At 41.0% G+C, this 24,611-nt stretch overlaps 1 protein-coding gene across 3 annotated transcripts in view; it reads right to left on the reverse strand.

Annotated features, from left to right (window-relative positions):
* MYO1D (myosin ID) overlaps positions 1 to 24,611 on the reverse strand; it is a 324,249-nt gene that overhangs the window by 136,831 nt on the left and 162,807 nt on the right. For all 3 annotated transcript variants that reach the window (XM_057715027.1, XM_057715029.1, XM_057715028.1), the window contains exons 17-19: positions 6,542 to 6,765; positions 1,545 to 1,689; positions 921 to 1,025 (exon numbers count right to left, since the gene is read on the reverse strand). In XM_057715027.1, coding sequence (XP_057571010.1) covers positions 921 to 1,025; positions 1,545 to 1,689; positions 6,542 to 6,765 — 474 coding nt within the window. The remainder of the gene's footprint in view (positions 1 to 920; positions 1,026 to 1,544; positions 1,690 to 6,541; positions 6,766 to 24,611) is intronic.

The raw sequence follows: 24,611 nt of genomic DNA on the forward strand, positions 1-24,611 counted from the left end.
TGTGCTGGGTCTTGGTTGCATTGTGACACATGGGATCTTTAGTTGCAGCATGTATGCGGGATCTAGTTTCCTGAAAAGGGATTGAACCCAGGCCCCCTGCACTGGGAGTGCAGAGTCTTAACTGCTGGAACACCAGGGAAGTCCCTCTCTCTATTTTTTATTTTTTAGGAACTTTTATTGAGATACAATTGACATACAATAAACTGCATATATTTAAAGTGTACAATTTGATATTTTTTTATTAGTAATGTATACATGGCAATCCCAATCTCCCAATTCATCCCACCCCAACAGCCCCCCTCAATTTTTTGAAAACAAGTGTTTTAACGTTTTAAAAACCAACTATATCCCTTCCCTTCCACTTTCCAGCTTCCATATTTCTACTTGCTCAAGGGCTCTCATCCCCAGGTAAATAACAGTCCTCACATGTCCTGCTTCAGATAAGCAAATATAGTCATAGCACAGAACTCCCCTCCACCCCGCTTCCAAGTCTCACTATGTCCTTCTCCCTTTTCCAAACTATGTTCTTCTTCCCCCTTCCTTGTTTTTAAAAAAATCTTAATAAAACATGAGCAAAAAGTACTGAATGAACGTTAAATACAAGGCAGACCAGTAGGTGCTATGAAAGATGCATGCAGTAAAACACAAATCCCTGATCTCGGGGAGGTTTCCCTTCTCCTGTTTTAAAAGGAAATGGATACCAAAAATATTCACTTCTCTCATTAGGCTTTATAGCCTTACCATAAAATTGTAGTCATTTCAGCCATTTCATCAATACCTCACCACATACCCAGGTAGAGCTCACAGACGATGTAGCCAATTATGTACCTATTTTTCTGTTTTACTGTGGTCATAGCTAAGTCAGTTTCACCTGAATCAGTCTTTTCTATCCAAGGAGGTCTGTTTCAAGCTTGCCTTACCTTACGGACATGACAGGAAAAGAGGATGTTCATGTATTTGTCCTTCCGTTTCAGTTCATTTGCAACAGGGACGAACGTGCCTGAGGTCTGAGGTGTATCTGGCTTCTGAAAGAAACAGGAAACACAATAAAATGAGTATGCTTAATATTTTAGATGAAAACATGGTCCTTTACTGCTTTATAACTCTAGTCATACAATTTCACACATTTACTTCTTCCCCATCCCAGATGATAAGCTACTAAAGGGTTATTATAACACCAAAGGTCCTAGAATATTTTAAAAATAAGGAATGGGAAAGAGGATGAAATCCAGCTTTGGGAATAATTGATATAGAGGTGGTACTTAAAAATAGTTGCTGAATTATACAAGGGAAGGTTTAAATGATCAAAGCCAGATTATTGAATGTACCTAATTCATATGGTTACAAGACAGAGAACTCTCTTTAAAGTGAGGGAAAGATCACATATCACACACTTAGAAGCAATACAATCTTTTAGTTTAGTATCTCTCACAGAAATTTAGTTTCTGAAGGTGTCTGAGTCTTTCTAAATTCTTGGGGAAGAATTCCTCTCTTTCTTTGTTAAGGGAGCAGGAGTAGATTCCACTTGGTCCTCCTGGACTTACCGAAGCAAGATAGTTGCCCTCCCAGGCCCTCTGGAGCCCAAGGTCAGCTCTTTGACCCTTCAACATTTCTACAGCTGCAACCTTTGCCCTAACTTGGGGCAGGTCTGAAGCAGGTATGGTCTTGATGAGCTGGGATGCTCTCCATCTATAAGTAAATAAACAAAATGTATTAGACTTTAGAAACACCATCCCATTCATTCTCAAAAATAACTGAAGCAGCCATTAAGTAGAATTAAATTACATGCGTGCTACCCTAAAAAAAGTAAAATGCCTCCAAATTATACATAGAATGTGTTAAAATACACATAGTTTTTGTTTGTTTGTTTGTTTGTTTTTTGGCTGCATTGGGTTTTCATTACTGCGTGTGGGCTTTCTCTTGTTGCAGTGAGTGGGGGCTATTCTTTGTTGTGGTGCACGGGCTTCTCACGGCGGTAGCTTCTCTTGTTGCAAAGCACAGGCTGTAGGCATGCAGGCTTCAGTAGTTGTGGCACGTAGCCTCAGTAGTTGTGGCTCGAGAGCTCTAGAGAGCAAGCTCAATAGTTATGATGCACGGACTTAGCTGCTCCATGGCATATGGGATCTTCCCGGACTAGGGACCAAACCCATGTCCCCTGCATTGGCAGGCAGATTCTTAACCACTGTGCCACCAAGGAAGTCCCCAAAATGTACATAGTTTTATGTGGACAGAGATTTTGGTAAAACTTCCTTTGCTGTTTGTGTGTTTTGGAAGCAACCAGAACTCAGTGACACATGGATTTTCTTAATATCTCTAGTTAGGGTGTAGGAACTTTGGAGTCATCATTCATTTATTCAACAAATGTATCCTAGGCACTGACTAAATTCCAGACGCTGTTCTAGGAAGTGGAGGCACAGCAGTGAACAAACAGATGAAGGTCCTTTCTGCTAGAGGCTGATATTCTAGAGAGCAGAGACAGACAAGAAATAAGTCAATGAGTAAATACCCAGTTTGGGGATGATGTGATTAGAACTATGGGAGAAAATAAGGCAAGGAAAGGGGGACAGGAGTGCAGCAGAGAGAAGCAACAGGGAGCAGGTGTCAGTCACGGAGGGTGGCCTGGGAGGCACCCCTGATCAGGACATGTGGGCAGGACGTGGAGGAGCCAGCTGTGTGGATACTTGAGCACGGATGTTCCAGAAAGAGAAAACAGTGAGTGCGAAGGCTCTAAAGTGGGAGCCGGTTTGGGGTGTGAGAGGACCAGCAAGAAGTCCTGTGAGCTGGAACAGGAGCCTGGGGGAGGTGGACAGGAGGTGGGTGTCAGAGGGAGAGCCTGGGCCAGAACCCACAGAGCCAAGGAGGCCCTGTGCCTGGTCAGCCTGTCCCCTCTTCGCTGCCCTCAGTGGCCCAGGACAGGGTTCACAGCTGACTGACTCCAAGGCCCAGGTCAAAGAGTCATGCTGGGGAATCTGGACCTGACCCACCCAACCAGCACACGTTTCTCCTCCTGATCAAGAAAACTGCCACCTCTAAATACGTGTAGCCAACAACAGTGGCCGCCAGAAAAGTCAGCAGCCTTGACCACGTGAAAAGGCTGGGCATGAGAAAGGCTCCCGGCCTTCCCAGGATGAAAAAGAATTACTATGAGGAACGGGAACGAGCTTAAACACGATTAGACACACACAGAGGTGTGAGAAGAAAATTAAAGGATTGTGCCGTGATTGTCGGGTCCTTTAACGCACATCTCCCAGGATTCCATAGATCAAAAATGCAGGAATAAATTAAATACAATACAGTGACAAGACCAGGGGTTGGCAAACTACAGCCTGTGCCAAATCCGGCCCATGGAGCTAAGAATAGTTTTTATGCATTCAACTAAACAAAATAAAATATGTGACAAAGACCACACGGAGCCCACAAAACCTAAAATATTTACTATCTGGCCTTTTACAGAAAAATTGTGCCTTTGAACTAGATTAACACAGCTGGCAAGATTCAATCAGTGTGTGTGTGTGTGTGTGTGTGTGTGTGGTCAACACACAGAGCAGATGTATTATTTTCAAAATGCTTATTTACTGTAAGCCCTAAAAAGCCTGGGATGGTCTTTTGCATCTTTCTTGTTTGTCACTGTATCCCTTGAACCTAGGTCAGTGGCTGTGACACAACAGGCGTTGAGTAAATATTTGCTGAATGAATAAACTGAATTTTACCCAAAAAAATCAATTCTAGCCTATACACAAAACCTCCAAGTCTAAAAAAAAAAGACTGTACAGGCTACAGTGCAACATTATCAAAATCAATAATTCTTTACCGCCATTAAAAATATGACATAGATCTTTATTTATTGTGATGGACGAGTCTCCAAGACTTATTTTTAAGGAAAGTCATATAGCCATACATAGAACCTTGCTTGTGGGAAAAAAGAGGAAAAGAAACCCAAATAGTATGAGCAAACATTTCTATAGTACTTATTATGTGCCAGGCACTATCTGAAATGCTTTATATATATTTACTCATAATCCTTTCAACAACCTGACCAGCAGGTGCTATGATTATGGCCCTTTAACAGATAAGAAAACGGAGGCACAGAGAGGTTAACTTCTTTGCCCAAGGTTACACAGCTAGTCAGTGGCAGAGCTAGCATATGAACCTAGGCTCCAGGTTTGTCTTCTTAGCCACTATCTCATGCTTCTCTTATGCATGTATGTATATGTGTATGTGTTTGTAAATACATAGACAAAGACTTAGAAGGAGACAGACTAATTGTTAATCAGTGCTTCTTTTAGGGGAAGGAAATAAAATGGGGAGAGACAAGAAGAGGTGTGGAGGATTTCAACTTTACATCCTGGAAATTTTTTTATTATGTCACTTAAAAAATGAGCATGTATTCATGTGTCACTTAATCACTTTTTAGACGATGTAAAAATGCAGGCGACAGATGATATAATTCATGGAAGAAAATTTGTGCAGTAAAAAGGCTGCCAAAATTTACAACTAACATTTATAGTATTACACTGGAGAATGGAGGGTTGAGGTGCTCTCAGTAATTCTCTACTGTTCTATTTTTTCTTTTTATGACAATCTTTTTTTTTTTAAGCAAATGAGATATGTATTAAAGTGCTTTCCTCCCATGCATTTTTCTTTATCTTTTGATATCTGCCACAAGTTTCCATTCAATACAAGAATGAGTTTGTGGTGTTCTTGGTGGAATACCATGATGCCAAACGACCGCATCTGAGAACTGTTAGTTTAGTTTCTGTGACTAGATGGCTGTATCCAAGACACAGCTAAACACATCTGGTGCACACTGTCAACAAACAAGCTCAAAAAACGAGGAGAAAGGAGCTACGAATAATTACAAAATCAGATTCAGGGCAGTTTATAAAACAATGAAGATTAGTTGGAAAGCTATCAAATGTTACATGGGCGTTAATTTATTTACTTGTTTAAAAAAATACTTTGCTCTATAACAGTGTTTTCGCCCTTTTACTTTACGATCACCTGGGAAACTTTAAAAAGGACCTCTTGATGAACTCAGTGACAAGAACAAGGAAGCAGATACAGAGAATGGACTGGAGAACTCGAGGTTTGGGGGGGGCGGGGGGTGAAGGGGAAACTGAGACGAAGCGAGAGAGTAGCACAGACATATATATACTACCAACTGTTAAATAGATAGCCAGTGGGAAGTTGTTGTATAACAAAGGGAGTCCAACTCGAGGATGGAAGATGCCTTAGAAGACTGGGGCAGGGAGGGTGGGGGGGACTCAAGGGGGGGGGAGTCAAGGAAGGGAGGGAATACGGGGATATGTGTATAAAAACAGATGATTGAACTTGGTGTACCCCCCAAAAAATAATAAATAAATAAATAAAATTTTAAAAAAATCTATTAATAAATTTTATTTTATTTTGCAATCTTAAAAAAAAAAAAAAAAAAAGGACCTCTGCTTGGGCCCCACTCCCCAGCACCATTAAACAGGACTTCTCTGAGGTGGGACTTGGGCATCTGTGTGTTTTATAAACTCCCTGTGAGAAGCAGATACAGAGAATGGACTGGAGAACTCGAGGTATGGGAGGGGGCGGGGGGAGAAGGGGAAACTGAGAAGAAGCGAGAGAGTAGCACAGACATATATATACTACCAACTGTAAAATAGTCAGTGGGAAGTTGTTGTATAACAAAGGGAGTCCAACTCGAGGATGGAAGATGCCTTAGAGGACTGGGGCAGGGAGGGTGGGGGGACTCGAGGGGGGGGCGTCAAGGAAGGGAGGGAATATGGGGATATGTGTATAAAAACAGTTGATTGAACCTGGTGTACCCCCCCAAAAAAAAAATAATAATAAACTCCTTGTGAATGTCAGGTGCAGGATAGAGAACCACTGCTCTGAAAGGAAGAAAAGACTTCCTAGTGTGGGTGATGTGTGGTGATTTTAATAAATAGTTATTTTTTCTGCTAATAAAAGAATGTAGAGACACCAGGCTAACAGCTTATCTTAAATATGGCTTGATCCAGGCCTTGTGGCATACTGCTGTCTACTGCTAATGGAAAACTAAATTGAGGGCTTCCCTGGTGGTGCAGTGGTTAAGAATTCACCTGCCACACAGGACACGGGTTCGAGCTCTGGTCCGGGAAGATCCCACACGCTGCAGAGCAACTAAGCCCATGTGCCACAACTACTGAAGCCTGCACGCCTAGAGCCTGTGCTCCACAACAAGAAAAGCCACTGCAACGAGAAGCCTGCGCATCACAACAAAGGGTAGTCCCCACTCTCTGCAACTAGAGAAAGCCCATGCACAGCAACGAAGACTCAACGCAGTCAATAAATAAATAAATAAATAAATTTATAATAAATAAATAAATGGACATTTCTATTATTTTGAGGTGTAAGCAGATGCCCTTTGACAGTGAAACCTATGAAGGTGGAGACACAAAGTAAAAGCAATGTCATAGAGCAAATAGTGGAGCTAATGGCATGGTCTCAGATTTGTAACTTTATATAGTAAGTGTACTGCCATAAATAGACGCAATCCATACCAAGTCCTTACCTATTAAAAATTGCCTGTAGGGCTTCCTCGAAACGGTGGAGAACTTTAGGCGGGGTTGGCCACTTCACATGCTTGCCATAGTCCTTCATGGTCTTGATGCCGTGGAAGCGTCTGGCCACCTCATGGATGTAGGACTTCACTTTGTAGTGACGGTAGTATCTGATAATTGTCAGAGCTGCCTTGGTCCTCTTGTACCGCATGCGGGCCAGAGTGCCCCGCCACACCTTCGGGATAGAGGAAAAAAAGAAAAAAAGGAAAATGTTGCTGGCTGGCTGAGTAGTAGATCACTTTGAAATCACAGAAGCTCCTTTACTTAGAAGTTCAACCTGGGAATTTGCATGTGTCACAAAATCAGCCAGAGCCAAAGCATGTCAATTCTGCCTGCTACCAACAGATGGCGCTAGGAGTCATGTGCGTCATTTTGATTCGGCGTCTAGCTGTGCCTTATCTACAAAGGAGCGTGTGCGGAGTCTGAAGCAGAGCCTTTTCTAACTTTACAGTCATAAAAAGAAGAAAGCCAAAATACCATTATCTTTGGATAAATATTTTAAGAATGTTGAAAGGAAGCAAGATGAGTCAGAACCCAAAGCCATCAACATCCATGGTTCTCTTATGAAACCTAGCTTTGCACAGATCATACACATTGGCCACTAGCGTAATGTCTCACTGGATGTATGAACTGGTTTACACACAGTCTGTGCAGCCTCCCTCCCCAGTACTATGTAAACGCCCAAGAATTTAGATGTATTCCTGGAGAAAGGGTAAAAAACAGATGCCTAATATGAATCTTCGTTACAATTTTTTCAGTGCTCAGAAATCAGACATTATGTAAATGTCTCAATGCCCGCTTCATCCGAGCATGGTGGAGTCACAGATACTTATATTTTTTTCAGGATCCCATACTTCTCAATCTCTCAAGTTAAAAGAAATTTGGTGTAATCTTCATAATTGGCTCTTCCCCTAAATATGCTCTCTACCACCAGATGTATCCTTTCTTCCACAGTATTTCCAGTATAAATCCCTTTCTTTTCCTTTCTGCTACTACAGTCCCAAGACCCCAAACTCCCTCATTGTTTATTGGAATAAACTCCTCATACACGTGGCCATCACACTCTAGGTGACACTCACTGCTGCTACTGAAAGGACTGTCCCAATTCTTAGGCTGATGGTACTACTCCCTTCCCTGTCTCTGGCCTCTCAGGACCAAGATATTCAAACTCTAGTTCAAAGCCCAGAGTATGGGTTCTCTAGGATTGCTCAGGGTTCTTTTATTTCTTCTTAGATCCCCATCTGTGCCCACCACTTTCTCCCAGAAACACTGGTGTGATGCCTCTTTCATTCAGCCATTTCATGAAGGCTCGTAAACAGGTGCCACGTGCGTGCAAAGCCCTTCCCTTCCAGCCTGCTGCACAAATATGAGGAGGTCATCCGGGGACCCCAGAGAGGGACTAATGGGTTAAGAAAAACCATGATATGCGAGGGAAACGACACAGGAGCAATATGTGATGAACCTGGAGCTCATGTATAAACAGAATATATACAGACAAAGAGGCAGTGAAAAGTCACTCACTGCTGCGTGTGGTGGCACCAGCACAGTAACCCGTTTTAGTCAAGATGCCTCTTTTCTTACAGCCAAATCCATCACGCACATGGCTTTATTGTGCCTCCACCCAAGCACTAAAATAAAGGTCCCTTCTTTAGTATCTTGAAAAACCAAGAGAGTACAATTAGAGGGTGAAAGTCTGTGGTTTGATTTCTTAAAGAAAACATTTTTAAAGTTTCATACTGTATGTTGCTTCTTATTCTTTTTTAAAGAGGAAGGAAATTAAGACCCCCTGGAGCCACATCTATACAGGAAGTCAATCTTTATTTTTCAAGAAGTGTTTTGAGAGATTTTTATTAAGATGTTTTTGGTTAGGCTCTAGTAATCTGAAAAAAATGTATAAGGTAAAAGCTTTTTAAGGGGGAGAGTTTTCTTTGTTTTTTGGGTTTTTTTTTTTTTTTTTTTTTGGTCAACCTTTAAGATTTCACCTGTGTCTCTGACTTATTTAGGTTTTGTGTAGTTGAGAAATCAAATAGCACCAAAATGCTATAAAAAAGACAGCAGCCCTTCCGCTTGCCCACCTAAGCCCATCTCCCCACCTTGCAGTGTCATTCCACGCCAACTATTTTAACTGCTTCTTCTGGTGGCAGTTAAATACACATATACTGTTATTTACATGTATACCCACAAAACTGTATAATCCACATACACAGTATACACACATACTGTATAATCCACATATACTGTTATTTCTTGGGTCCTTTTAGACCCTATCCAAATTACAGAGATTGGTGATTTAGCTCTCCTATCATCAACTGTTACCTTTCCTTTATCATCCTAATAATAATTACATCAAATAGTGTTGGAATTATTACATATGTCATAGTAACTATATTACATATTGAATAAATACTTTACATAATATATGCATATATACTATCTGTTATAGTATGTATTACACACAAATTTGGTGTTAAGGAGTATAATATGGCTACCATTCCTTCACTTTGTCATGTAAGTTTGTTTTTTCATTTGTAGTTAATAACTGTCTCATTTAAAAAATCTGCTTTATTTTCTAAATACGTCCTGCTAATTTTTGCCACATGCCCTCCCAGACCCACCCACCCAAATGATCAGCCTTAGTGTTTCCAACTGTCAAGCCTATCAGTTGAATCTTTTTCTTTGATATTCCTTGTGTCCTTATGCTCTTTCGGCTCACTGCACAGTTCCTATCCTGGAACTTTTGTTTTATTTATTTATTTTCTATAAATTTATTTTTATAAATTTATTTATTTATGTTATTTTTGGCTGCATTGGGTCTTTGTTGCTGTTGCTGTGCCCGGGCTTTCCCTCGTTGCTGCGAGCGGGGGCTACTCTTCATTGCAGTGTGCAGGCTCCTCATTGCAGCGGCTTCTCTTGTTGCAGAGCTCGGGCTCTAGGCACGTGGGCTTCAGTAGTTGTGGCATGTGGGCTCTAGAGCTCAGGCTCAGTAGTTGTAGCGCACGGGGATAGTCGCTCCGTGCCATGTGGGATCTTCCCAGACCAGGGCTCGAACTCTTGTCCCCTGCATTGGCAGGCAGATTCTTAACCACTGTGCCACCTGGGATTTTTAAAACTACTCTTCTGTGTTGGATCCCTGATTCTTGAACTTCTGTCTTTCTTTTTCTTGGTTTTCCTCTCTCCAGGAGCGTCCAGGAAAGGGTGCATGGCCAGTAAATTTCTATTCTCTTTAATTTCCTTGAGAGTACAAAGCAGTTGCCTAAAATGTCTGTTTCCTGGGAGACAAGAGCAGAGTAGTGTAGATCAGGCTCTGGACCAGACTGCCTCTGTTGAAATCCTGGCCCACTCTTACCAGCTGGGTGAACTCGGGCAAGCTTCTCAACCCCTCTGTGCCTTTGCTTTTTTATCCACAGGAAACAGATGATAACGGTACTGATCCTGCAGTGCTGACATGAGGATTAAAGGAGTCGATACACACAGGACACTGAAAATAGTGCCTGGTGGGTATCTGGAACTCGGTAAGCATTGGTTGTTAGGACTACTTGAAATCTGTTCTTTGTCTTTAGGAGGCTCTGCTTCTTTCTTTTTTGTACGTGCAGATTTTCTGCCTCAGTCCTGGAAACCGGAAACTCTTTGATGAACACGAACCATTCCTCCTCGATATGCCATTTGCCCCAAACGGTGTTTGGGTGTTATTTTACTCTTCTGCTGAGAACATGGCCTGGATGGCCATGACTGATATGCCTTATCCAGTCTTTCAGCTTCTCAGATGGTTGGAAAGACAGCTGGGGCTTTGGGTAGCTGCCACTGACTTCTTTCCTTAATAATAATGAAATCAATGCATCAGAGCTTTGCTTCGCTGAGGAGGGGTGTATCGTGGGCTTTGGGCTTGGCTGGGGACACATCGTCTCTCCCCATGTCTTGTGGAGCTTTTTCTTGGTTTGGCTGTAAGAATTATTCCCAGCAGAAGCCTCCCCTCTTCCTTGCCCACTTACTGACATACCAAAGGCAGAAAAGACGCTTCTTGCTGGGGATGGGGTGGGGGAAAGAAGTCTTCTTGGAGGAAGAAAGGGTCCCCAGTGGAAGTGTGGGTTATTCCAAGCCTTCCCTCTGGGAACCCTTATACTTAATGCCAGAACCTTCAAAAGCAGTGAGACTTTTCAGAATTCCCTCCCTGTACTTTCCCAGGCTCCATTCTTCTCTTTGAAGAATATATTGATTTTTTTTTTTAAGCACCTTCCTTCAATGTCGTCCAATTTCATTTTCTGGATGACACTTCTCAAAGCTTACAGTATGAAGTTGGTATCTTTTCCTGGTTTCAGGGTTGATGGCATGTTTTTTTTTTTCTTCACACCACGTGGCATGCGAGATCTTAGTTCCCCAATCCGGGACCGAACCCACGCCCTTGGCAGTGAAAGTGTGGAGTCCTAACTACTGCACCACCAGGGAATTCCCTAGCAGCTTCTTTTTCACATTTAGAATGCACATTTTAATAATAACATTTAAAGTGTTACTTTTGCATTTTTGTTAATTCCAGCAAATTTGGGAGAAAGGAATTCCGTGAGCCTTGCGGCTATATCATCAACGTTATCACAAGTCCCTTAGGCTTTATTTATTTTTCTAATATCAGAGAAAAAGTAGCATTGAAAAACTACAGAGGCAAAGGATTCTAGGTGAAAAAATAATTTATGTATTTTTCCTTATAATCTAGGCACATTTGTTTTAAACAGATATGCTCCCATAGAAGATCATGTGTTTGAGTGGGAGGAGGGCTGTGGTTGATTTTTACACCAAAGGTCTGAAGGTTGGAATTTAAGGTGTGAGATTTTCCTAGTTCCCTCTTTAAAAACTTTAAACTGTGGGATTTTTCAAGTCATACAAAGCTTACCTCCAGAGAGGACTTTGCCTGAGGATGGAGTGTCAGAAAGGGGAAAATTAAGTGTTATATTCAATAAGCAAATGCTTAATTGATCATGCCTAGAGAGGTTCAGCAAAAAACAACGGAGCCAGAGGGGCCCTCATTCAATAATATCAATGCTACAAGTGGAACCAACGAGATACTATGTGTTTTAGGACCTGATGCAAGAGAGTGGGGGCTGAAAGCTGAAGGAGACATGATGGCACCTGGGAGCGGAAGTTATCAGAAGATATAAGGCAGGGAGCTGGCTGACTGGAAGAGGCCAAGCAAATCATTTCTTTGGTGGAACCCAGGATGGAGGTGAAAAGAGAGGCCAGCTGGAAGGGCATGACTGTGGTATAAAAGGAGAACACGGGCACCACAGGGCACACACCCCTGCTACTGAATTTTAGACCCAATTCCTCTCTTTAGTACCTTGACCCGCTAGAGTCAACTTTCAATACAGCAGCCCAGTGATCCTTTTAAGACCAAAGTCAGATCATGTCACTTATCTGCTTAAAACTCTGCCATGGTGCTCCGTCTCCCCCAGAGGAAAGCCGAAGTCCCTCCCCTGGCCCACAAGGGCCATGTGATCTGGTACTGTCACCGCCCAGCTCCTCCCACCGTCCTCTCCCTGGCTCACTGCAGCCACACTGAGCCCTGCCTGCTCTACCCTGCACAGGCCTCCTGTCTCAGGGCCTTTCCACTAGCTGTTCCCTCTGCCTGGAAGGATCTTCCTCCAGATACCTCTGGGCTACCTTCCTCACTCTCTACGTCTTTGCTCAGATGTCACCTTCCCAACAGGCCCGGCCCTGACCGTCCTATGTAAAAATTCCCCTTGTCTCCACCCTCCCCTCCTGGTACCCTCCATCCTGTACCATGCTCTATGTTTTCTCTTGCCTCGAGCACTTAACACTTTACAACATCTGTAATTTACATATTATTATATTGTTTCTGCTCTCCTTCCACTGGAACTTAAGCTCTACTCGGCCCGGGAACTTTGCCTCTTTTGCTCACTGATGAATCTCCACTGCCTAGAACAGTGCCGAGGACATAGGAGCCACTCAATAGTATTTGTTGAGTGACTGAATGTTTTCAACTTCATCTTGCAAGCCTGATACCGAATCTTTCATTTTTGCTGTCACGTTTTCCACTTTCAAGAGCCCATCCCTGTTCTCCAAATGTCCCCTTTAAAAGCAGGTTGCTCTTGTTTCACAAAAGCATCCTTCCTCTAGTAGACGGATCACGGTTTACTTCTTATGCTGCTCCCTGCACTGTATCTCGTTACCTCTAAATCCCCTCTTCTCCTGTTTGCTGTGGTCTTGGCTTTTTGAGCTAGAGGCCTTGCTGAAATGTCTGAGAATCCTTGGTCCTCCATTCACTGAAAAGTGGAAGGCCACTTGGAAGCTCTGTATGTGTGCTTTATGGGTGGTGGACGTCACTCCAGGGTGATAGGTAGGGACCAACCATCTATGGGGTACCCCAGGAATGTCCATATCTTCAACTGTTCTCTCTTTGCTGCCAGAATTGTGAGTGAAGGGGGCTGGAGGGAATCTTTCGTGTCTGGACTTTCACTTAATTTACTTGATTTCAATATGGTGCCTGAGCCCTCTCCTTCACTGGTGCCTGGTATCTCTAAGCCAGAACTTCTCTGGTTCAATTTCTTCAGAGTAAACTTATCTTCTATCAGAATGAGACTGAAGTGGCCCCCAAGCTTTGTGAGCTTGGGAGACCTAGGTGTATAATTGTTCTTTACACAGAGTATCAACCAATCTACTCCTTCAGCGCCATCCCTCACTCCTACCTACAGAGAAACCTGGTCCTTCCCATTCTGAATCTTCCTACAGCCCCGTGGTTGGGTGACCTGGCTTGCTTGTCTGCCTTCTTCTCTGCAGGAACTTAGATTTCAGCTTTCTCCACCAGCGTGGGGACTAACCACACGTTCACTTACTTCCAAAATTATGTTGATGCCCCTTTTCTGCTGTTGTTTCCACTATGGTTCTATTTGTCCTTGTGGGTTTCTCCAATTTTCATCCCTTACTGCTGACTGAGGGCTTTTGAGACAGAGTGGATATAAACACAGTCTGTCATGTCTAACCAGATGTTTTATAATGCCATCTTAATTCTACCATGTTTTCCTCTTCCTCAGCGGTCAGGCATTTCAAAGCAACATCTGGCAATCATTAAAGTACGAGGTACACTTTGCAACAGATGTAGGATTCTAAGTTACACTCTATTAAGAAGTAGGTCAATTACATATCTTCAGTTTAGCTTCAGAAATGAACACAGGTCAGCTTTCTGTTTTTCTCTCATCTTCCATGTTTTTGTTTTTGTTTTCTCGTCCTTATGGGCGTTGGGACCTTTCTACCTGTCCTCAAACAGCTCCCTGATGCCCTGAATTGAATATTCTCTTGGTTTCTACAATCAGAATCCTTCAAAATTCCAGCTTCTAAGCTTCTCAGGCCCTCCATGCCTAGGAACAACTTTTGGGAGAAGCATCTTTCTTCTATTTCTAGCCTTAAGTCCTCCACATAGTAAATTCTGGCCAAATTGTGACAGAGTATGGTTGCTAAAGAGTTGTGGTGGAGGAGAATGTATTTAGGTACCAGCCTGAACTCTGAGCAAATTGTAAAATACACAACATCTATCTTTGCATCCATATACCCATCATGACATCCATTTTGGAATATTTCATGATTGATTAACAAAGGCTTGGCCCCTCTTAGGAGTTATTTTAAAGGAAGATTCAAAGACAGGAAAATTTTCCTGAGTTATTCCTCTTCAATTCAAACATCTCTATGAGGGACAAAATGGATAAAGACCTGATGTGCTATTTTTAAAATGCTAGTGCAGTACCCATGTTTTTACCAGAATAGCAGGTTAATATGTACCGAAAAGAAACTAAGACCCAACGAATATAATTCGTAGGTTCTTAGCATAAATTTTGACACAAAATTCCTTGGTTTTACAGGTAAATTAATAGCATTTTCAGAAGACCTAGGGGAAAAATTAAGAAATATCCTAAGTGAAGTAAGTCAGACAAAGACAAACATCACGATATCACTTATATATGGAATCTAAAAAAAATGATATAAATGAACTTATTTACAAAACAGAAACAGACACACAGACTTAGAAAACAAACTTATGGTTATCAAAGGGGAAAGGTGGGGAGAAAGGGATAAACTGGGAGTTTGAGATTAACACACACATACTACTATATATAAAATAGATAATCAACAAGGACCTACTGTATAGTACAGGGAACTCTACTGAATATTCTGTAATAACCTATAAGGGAAAAGAATGTGAAAAAGAATAGATATATGTATATGTATAACTGAATCACCTTGCTATACACTTGAAACTAACACATTGTAAATCAACTACACTCCAATATAAAATAAGAATTTAAAAAAAGAAATAATGAAATAATCAGATCTTCAGTCAATAAACAGATGTAAAACCATTCAAATAAAGAGACCAAAAAAAAAAAAAAAAAAAAAGCATGCATTAGTCAGATCATTATAAATTATCCTGATGAACTTAACTATGTGTGTGGGGGATGTAATTTAGAGATGATCACCCCTGAGCTTCACCTGGGTCTGGCAGACTAACTTGCCAAGTTAGTTGACTCGTGAACCCTCACTTGGGACTCATATCCTTTCTGTATGGCCTTGTCCAGATCCATGAGCCTAGCAATTCTTTAGTGCATACAATTGTTGCCTAATATGATGAGACTATAGTCTGACAACCTCCTTGTAACTGTAACTTCAAGAAGCAATTGAACCTCTTAGTCAATTACTATCAGAAGACTAGCTCAGCATTAACTCTGTCAAAACTCAAATTGCAATTTGAAGATAAATGAAAACAAAATTACCCCAGCTAACAGGTTAAGTAATTCTGATGGGCCTTTCAGGATTCAATCTTGTTCAAAAGTAAACAGCCTGTGGAGCTCTACTGAAGTGGTTGCTTTCTTCTATTTGGTTAAATTTTTTTTTTCTTAGAAGAAGAGGTACAAAGTTGATATTTCATCTTCAAAAATTGCTCAGGTCAAGGCTATTTCAAAACTGCTTTTTGACATAGAACTTCAGTATTTGGGTCAAGTGTTTGGGCATTTCAGCAGATCCAACGAAGTGTTTGGGGATGTTTTAGGTTTGTGTGAAGACACCTGCTGCCTTCTCCACCCCCAGATCCTCTGTCATCCAAGACGGAGGTGGCTCATCAACCAGTCAGGGGACAGGCTGGGCTTTTATCTTATGTAACAAACGTTCTGACTTTTCTTCCTTTATGTCTAGCACCTAGAACATGCAGAATTCCTTAAAAAAAAAAAAAAAAAAACCCCAGTAACCTTTGCTTCAGATGCTTGCAAATGATCTCAGTTTTGAATGGTTCCCTAGATCACTCAAAAACTCAGATAATAACGGGTATTTGAAAGGACCAGTCAAAGGTGCATCGTAACATTCTTTTCCATAGAGTCTCAAAAGTGCATTCTGGAACACAGGGACTTTGAAATGCTTCCTGAAAAAAAGGGTTCCATTTTCAGTAAGTTCAGGAAGGCTGCATACTGCAATTCCTTTTTGGAGATTCGTAATGTACATGAGCATATTAAAAGCTCTGAGAAGCTCTATGTAAGGAAACCTATTTTAACTTTGTTCAACAAAATCTAAAAAACATATTTAACTACAGAATCCTCTGTATACAGATTCCTCGTTCATTTTGAAGGGGATCAAGCTATGCCACCCCCAAACATGCCATGGTGGCATAAACGTTATTGAGCATATGTTGTTCTATAAGAATTTCCCAAATTCCTACTGTACGTATGGCTTCTACTGGGGATATAGAGGAAAACAGGGGACACCTATGATAGTCTAGGAAAAATCAAATATGCCTATAAGATAACTGGGAAACAACTACAACTGATCCCTTAAAAAGTAAGATCTGGTCAGAGGCCACAACAATGGAAACCTCCATGTAACGAAGCGTGAACTCCTGTCACAGTGATCTCTTTCCAGGAAGTCCAGCACCGCTAGAGGGACAGCTCCCTAGCTGGCACCGTGTTGGGGTGGAGTGGAAAGAATCTTTCCCTGGAGAGGTCAGCATTCCCAGCGGCTACTTTGTAGGCTTCAGGTGTTTTGCCCATAAAGCAAGGCTGTTAACAGTAGATGATTTCTAAGCGCACACACGCATATTCTATCTTAACAGCTACTGATAATAAAAACAAATTTTAAAGTGTTAAAGGTTCTTTCTGATCTAAAGTGCACATGGCATTGACAACCACTATCTTTGATTTTCATCTGATGACTGTTATTACTGCTCAGACTAGGGAGAGAAAACATTATTTCATTACTATGTACTAGGCCTTACGCTAGACACTTGACATACATTAAAATAGGTTTTTAAAAGCTCTATGCTTGACATATATTCGCATCTTGCTGCTTTATGTCTCTCTTACTAATAATTCAACATTAAAAAAAGCAGGTAATACATGTGACATAAGTTTCTTGAAGTCATACATTAATGTCTTTTTTGCTGGCACATGCTTGGCTTTGAGAAACAGTCATTTTTCAGACCTAAAAACCCTGCTTCTACAGAAGAATGTGATTCATATTCACAGCTCTTGCTAGGAGCCTGGCTTTGGCTGCAGGCAATGGGTGATGGTACCAGCAGGGTTTTGTTGAGACCAGTGCTCTTCAGTGTATCCCTGTACCCCAAAATGCTATCGGTTCCCAGTGTTCACACCGATGGTGATAAGGGGTGAAGATGATTCCTGGAGGGGGATTTCAGAATCTTGGAGGAGGGAAATAGTCTGGAAAAGGTCCCTAAGATTACTCGGGTAGACATCAAATATGCTTCCGCTTTTCATTTTTCTGTCTTAGTTTGTAATTAATGGAAGGCGGAATGGCAGGATAAGAAAAAGTACGTTTATTAAGGACAGATACTTTTTCAACAGTTCAAATTTACACAAGTTGAACATAATATGATTAAATAACTATGAAGATCATTCCTGGTCATAACTCAATACCAAAGAGAAAAACAAAAAAGAACACGACTGCACTGCCTGGGTGCGTGATTTATCATAATAGTAGGCAACACGTGATCAGAGTGGTAAGTGGCTCATGCTAGAATAATGCTGTGGTGAGACAGACAGAAATGCTACTATTTAGAGAAAAATCTAAACTAAAATGCTAGATTTTCTCAGTGATGTTGAGGTTTTATATTTGTACACATAGTTATAACTATATTACTGAAAATCCTACCAGAAACATTACAAATCTGAAAAATCCTACCACCTAATCTATTTCTTTCCCAAGAAATGTTATAACATAATATTTGAAGACTGAAGTTTCTTAGTTATATACCAATCAAGTCAGAACAGATTTAAAACGGATGTCAACAGGATTACAATTAACTTTCCAACTAATATAAATACAATATAAACATAACATTTATATTTTTATCACTTTAAATTCATTTTTATAGGCTGCATATTTCTATGTTTTAAATCATTTTCTTTGGATTGTCTTTTATTGATTTGTATGAGTTCTTTAAAAATGAAGGGAATCACCCTTTTGTTATTAGCATTTTACATATTTTTTCCAGGTACTGATGAACCTAATGACAGGGTAGGAATAGAGATGCAGATGTAGAGAATGGACTTGAGGACACCAGGGGGAGGGGAAGCTGGGACGTAGTGACAGAGTAGCATCTACATATACACACTACGAAATGTAAAATAGATGGCTAGCTGGAAGCTACTACAGAGCACAGGGAGACCAGCTTGATGCTTTGTGAAGACTTAAAGGGGTGAGATAGGGAGGTTGGGAGGGAGGCTCCAGAGGGAGGGGATATGGGGATATATGTATACATGTGGCATTTTCACTTTGCTGTATACCAGAAACTGACACAATACTGAAAGCAATTATACTCCAATAAAGATTAAAATAAAATAAAATATTTTTTCCAGTATGCCAATGACCTTTTGATACTATTTATGGTATACTACCATACAGGAGTTTTTTTTTTAAAAATTGTGTGCGGTCAAGTGCATTCATTTTTCTTTTATGGTTGCATACATATTTTACACAAAACTGAGATCACATAATAATCATAAAGTGCTTTGCAATGCTTTTTATTTGATACACCAAGTGCATTTTCCCATGTGATCAAATATCCTCCTATAATGTGATTCTGAACGGCCTCACAGTACTCAACCAGATACATGCGTATAAATCAGTTAACCAGCCTCCTACTGTGTGGTATTTCTGGTGTTTTCTGCAATTTAAAATATAATTTTAGAAGTATCACTGTACACATTCTAATTCTAATTCTAGGAATAGAACTGCTGCCATTACCCATTTATATTTTCAACTGCCACATACTAAAGTATTCATTTCCAAACTCTACCATGTGAAGAGTTAAAAAGAATTAACTAGATTGAGGGACTTCCCTGGCAGTCCAGTGGTTGGGACTTCGAGTTCCAATCCAGGGGGTGTGGGTTTGACCCCTGATCAGGGAGCTAGGATCCCACATGCCTTGCAGCCAAAAAACCAAGGAACGAAACAGAAGCAATATTATAACAAATTCAGTGAAGACTTTGAAAAGATGGTGTACATCAAAAAAACAAACACAAAAACTTAAAAAAAAAAAGAATTAACTAGATTGATATAGGCTAACATAGTGTTGCTATGATTAAATTGCTTTTTAGGAATGTTACTTTAAAAAATTCACTAGCTGTTTGAATTGTTTCTGTTGTGAATTCTCTCTTCATTCCTTTTTTTATCCATCACATATTCATAATTTTATATAGTGATTTGTAAGGGCTTTTTATATATGATGTAAGTTAACCTTTTATTAAATTTACAAATATTTTTCAGCATTTTGCCTTTTACCATCTCCTGGCCATGGTTATTTGTTCTGGCTAATAAAATATGAGAAGACATTTTCTAGGTGTTTATGAGAAAGTTTCTCACTCTTCAGAGAAAATGTGCAAGGACTTCTTGAATAAGGAAACGTGGCGGCTGCAATTCTTAGCAGGCATCTTGCAACCACAAGGGGGAGCCACACTGAGAATGAAGATGACCGAGAGGGCTTCCTGATTTACTTACGAAATAAATGCCTTTACACTCTATGCCCCTTTGAATTGAGTTTTCTTTTTCCCCTCTCCCTGCCCCTCCATTCCTTTCCCCTTCCCTCCTACTCTCGCTCTGTTTTTCCCTTCCTTGCAACTGAACCCACTGTGATACAATGATATTTTTTGAGAAGCAGAAATTTTAAATGTTTGTACAGGGATTTTATCAATCTGCGCCCTTATGATTCTTCTGCTGCTGCTGCTAAACTCAGAAAGGCCCTCCCTACTTTAAAATCAAGTATATGTCTAGGGACTTCCCCGGGGGTCCAATGGTTAAGACTCTGCCTTTCAAGGCAGGGGGTGTAGGTTTCGATCCCTGGTGGGATAACTAAGATCACATGTGCCTCAGGGTGTGGCCAAAAATTTTTACAAAACCAACAAACTGCACATCTCTTAAAAAAACGTTAAATATGTGGCTATAAAAAAGAATTTGTTTTGTTAAAATGTAAGCTGGGGGTGGGGAGGGGAAGGGTCTTGATCACAAATACAAGAGAGCCTTTATTTCACAATCACTTCAGGAATGGCAGGAAACTGTGTCTACTCTAGTCGATTATCCATAATTAAAGACGTGTGGAATGCCCACTAAAGCTCTGGATTCTTTGAAATACAAATGAGCTACCAGCTACGGCTGATGAATAATGACATTATGACACGAGAAATGTTCTATTTGGATCACACTTATATGAGTGGACTGAATCTAAGTCAGACCCTACCTGGTCAGGCATTAAGAAGAGTTAATACCAGAAATGTTTATGAGGAAGTCTCCTCTGAAATAGTTGTATAAAAAAGCCACTGTGAAATAATCAGGAAAAAATATATATATATGCACCCACACATTCCCACCCCCGCCCACCCACACACATAAAATTACTTGCCTGCAAAAGGCATAAGCTATAGTGAAAAGAGTATAGTCTATAGATTTTAATATACAAGTCATAATAAATCAGCAGTTTCATACAAAGTCAGAGCAACCATATCTTGGATTTAGAGAATAATCAGACTGCTTTTTGAATGAACATCAGCATTAGACTGTCTATAAACAGCTCTTTCTGTCTGTGAAATATTTTAGGACCATCAAAATCCACCCTTCTTTTTGGTCTTTTTCACTCATCTCAACTGGCTTGTGACCAATATTTCATGGAACACTTCTATAGCTGCCCTCCAGGTATCCTTCCCAAAAACTCAAACCCAAATTCCAACTGAAAACTTCACAGACAGAAACCCTGCTGCACTGAACCTTGAAGAAAGGAATGTGCACCAGTGACAAAAAGTGACAGAAGCACAGACACGGTAGTGATATTGCTGAAAATGCCTTCCCAGTGTTCACACCCTCTCTTGCTGCAGAGTTTTTTGCTTCTATAGTTCCCTGTGCTTGCATCTCCTCTCCCTGGACTTTTCCTAGAGTCAGCTCCTACTCTACTTTTAGGTCTCGCTTTATTGTCACCGCCTCAGTCCATTTCCCTTGTCCCCTGAATGACTGTCCCAACTCAGGTGTTCCTTTCCTTCATAACTGTTACACAATTTATAATTATCTGTTGACTAATTTTTTTTGTCTTACTCCTCGATTAGAATGTATGCTGCATGAGGACAGGGACTATTTGTATTATGTTCATCACTGTGTCTCTGAAGAGTGCCTGGCAGGAAACACATCTGTTGAATGAATGGATACTTATTGGCCTGAATACACTAAAGATCTTTTACTACACGTTTAAAAGAAGACTTGCTTATCTGTGACAAAGCCCGCCCTGCCCCCCCAAGAATGTTTTAGAGCCAAGTAACCTTAGGGTTTAAGAGCTCACTTAGGAGAAACAGACAATTCATCCTGTTACACAACAGTGCAGATGAGCCAAGCAAATGAAACATTCAAGTAAATAACGCATGGCAGCTGCCGCACTGTTCTCTTACTGGAATTTCAAAGTCTTAATGGAATTTCGAAATCAACAGTGATGGCTGATGGTTCTAGAGCAGTCTAGCATGAATGAGCATCGACTTGGAAAACTGCTGCCAATTTGCCACCGAGCAACCTGATGCGTGAAAAAGTCTGGTGTTTGGCGAACGTTCCATTTATGTTAAAAGAAGTTCTTTCACTAAAAACGTAAAAATCTTCATCTTAAATGTGGCTGTTCTAAATTAAGTTCCTGATGCCCTGTTCATCCCAGTTACAGGGTTTTTCATGAAAAATTCCCCCTTTGCCTTTTTTACTTTCTTCTTCTTTTTTTTTTCATTGACAGAAGTCAACACCTGAGTGTCACCACTTTTCATCAAGTGACGAAGGAACGTCTTGGAGCCAAAGAGATTGAGAAAGAGCCCATACACTCTACTGTGTATTATTCCATTCTTTCACTGCGCCTGCGAGAATAATCTAATTCCTGTATTACTGGAGTGAGAACAAAGGGGTGGGGGGAATCCCTCGACTGGGAAATTCTATCAAATTCAAATATACAAGTATTGTATACTAGTTTTCAAATTAACAAAGATCAGGTTCCAATGAATGTACGAGGAACCAGCTCCTGGCTAGATCACTTAGGCGAACTAGCTATTCAGGCTCACAGGCGAAGGGTGACACGAGGAAATGTTGTAATTAATGTAGCTTTGGTTTTAAGTCAGCAGCTGACGGGTATCCTCTAGTTCCCTTCTCTTCTCGTGAGGCTACCCAGCAGACATTCTGCTTTTCCAAAGGGGCAGAAAACTCTGGCTTCTTTTTCACACCTCCATGGAGTCCAGTGAGTAACCACATTACAGCAAAGGGAGCTAGATAGCTCAAAAGAGCTTCAGAGTTTCCATGTCCATGGAGGTGTACCCTCTAAATCAAAAATCATGCAACAAGTTTTCTGGGATCATCACATTCAGGACTGTATTTATTTGGCCAGGCTAAGACTATAAAACACATAGCTCCTTGATTCAACCTCCAAATAACGACTATAGAAAACTCTTATTACTTAAATAACTTTGCTTTGAATTCTGGATTTTCTTCCTCTTCCAAATACATATGTTGTTAATGTAGCTTTAAGTTAATTGTCATCCACAGAGAACCCTGTGCTAGGCTGTTACGATATTCACTCCTTTCTTCTTGACCTAGGTGGGTCACCCTATTAATGTAACCAGCTTTGGTCAATGAGATTACGCATGTGACCTGAACCACTTGAAATGCGCTTGTGTGGTCAGCCTTGCCCTCTTAGGCTTTGCCATTATCACAAGAAGAACAAGCTCCCGGGGTCCACTGACACCAGAAAAAATAAGCCACACGTGGAGCCAGTCTGTTACTCAACCCACAGCTCTGAGATGGGCTCAGCCCCAAATGGCCAAACCCTGGATGCATGAAGAAGAAATAAATTCTGACTATTACAGCCACTAAGGTTTAGATTATTCACTAAAACTGAATAATCCCTGCCCCACACCGCCCTGAGATTTCTGCCTCTTAATCCCTGGAACCGGTAAATGTTACTTCATGTGGCAAAAAAAAAAAAGACTTTGCAGATGTGATTAGGTTAAGGATCTTGAGATGGGTAGATTAACCTGGATTATCTGGTTGGAACCCTAAATGCAATCCCATGTATCTATATAAGAGCGAGGTGGCGGGAGATTTGACAGACAGACAAGGGGATGGCATGTGACTATGCGAGCAGAGATTGGAGCCACAAACCGTGGAATTCTGGCAGCTACCAGAAGCTGGAAGAAGCCAGGAATGGACTATCCCCTATAACCACTAGAGGAAGTGTGGCCTTGATGACACCTTGATTTTGGCCCAATGGAACTGATTTCAGACTTCTGGCCTCCAGAACCGTGAGAGGATACATTTCCGCTGTTTGAAGCTGCTGAGTTTGTGATAATTTTTATAGCATCCATAGGAAACCAATAAAGGTGGTTTGTGGCAGAATTATGCCAATGGTCAACTGATATACACCCAAACCAATAACAATCAATAATAATATTACAATTAATAATATCAATGTTACTAGTAATAGCGAACACACAGTCCCTGCCATATGCTAGGCACTGATCAGAGGATGTTGACTATATTAAGTCATTTCATACTCAAGACCATACTGTAAGGTGGGTACCCTTAGTTCCCTTGTATGGATGAGGAAATGGAAGAACAGAGAGGTTCCAAAGTGTCATCTTGTAAGTGTTGGAGCTGGGACTGGAACCCAAGTACCTTGCGGTTGACTAAAGCCAAGGACTACCTGCTGGTTAGGCAGCAGTGGAGTCTAGAAATTACATAGAAGTTGGCGATTCTTCAACTCTGGCAGCAGAGTTAAAACTTAAAGGCGTCTTCCCCAGTTGGGAATAACTCTTATGCCTACTCATTACTCCATTTGCTTGCTATGATGAAGGTATCTCATTTAAATGCACACGACTAGTACTTAAGTATTAATAAACATAACATAGCTAATAGGAAACTTTATAACTCCCAGAGCACCTAGTACTATATTATTGGCAATACACCACCCGAGCCACTGTGCACAGGGCAGCGTGCTGGGGCCCCTGGGTGGAGTGCAAAGAAGCCTAAGCACACAGCTTCCCTCAACAATTTATAATCTGGTTGAGAGGAGAGGACAAATGTGCAAAAGTAACAGATGATCTACAGACTACAGAAATCTTAGATTTCAACGGGAATCTCTGCACTGAAGACCTCTTATAAATCGTCAGCAGGGATGTTCTCTGCCCTGACTCTTCCAAGGCACATCTTAGGAGGGACAGTCACACTTGCAACACACTTGCAAGACATGTGCAACAAACCCAGGGGGCTGTACCACCCCTGAAATGGGCCTGTCTTGCCCACTCTAGAAAGCAAATATAAATGTTATAGAAATAACCTGGCATCAGCTCCTATTTATAAATTAATTCATTCTCTTTGCTAACGTATTAGTACCAAATTACTCATAATACACCTCAGACCTGATTGTGACAGATGTGCCCATATCCAAGCCTGTCGTTTTACAGATAAAGGAAGTGATCATCTAAAAGCTCACACAAACCCACAGTTCCTGCCTCCTGC

Source organism: Hippopotamus amphibius, chromosome 17, assembly GCF_030028045.1.
Source record: "Hippopotamus amphibius kiboko isolate mHipAmp2 chromosome 17, mHipAmp2.hap2, whole genome shotgun sequence".
In the NCBI taxonomy this organism is placed as follows: domain Eukaryota; kingdom Metazoa; phylum Chordata; class Mammalia; order Artiodactyla; family Hippopotamidae; genus Hippopotamus; species Hippopotamus amphibius.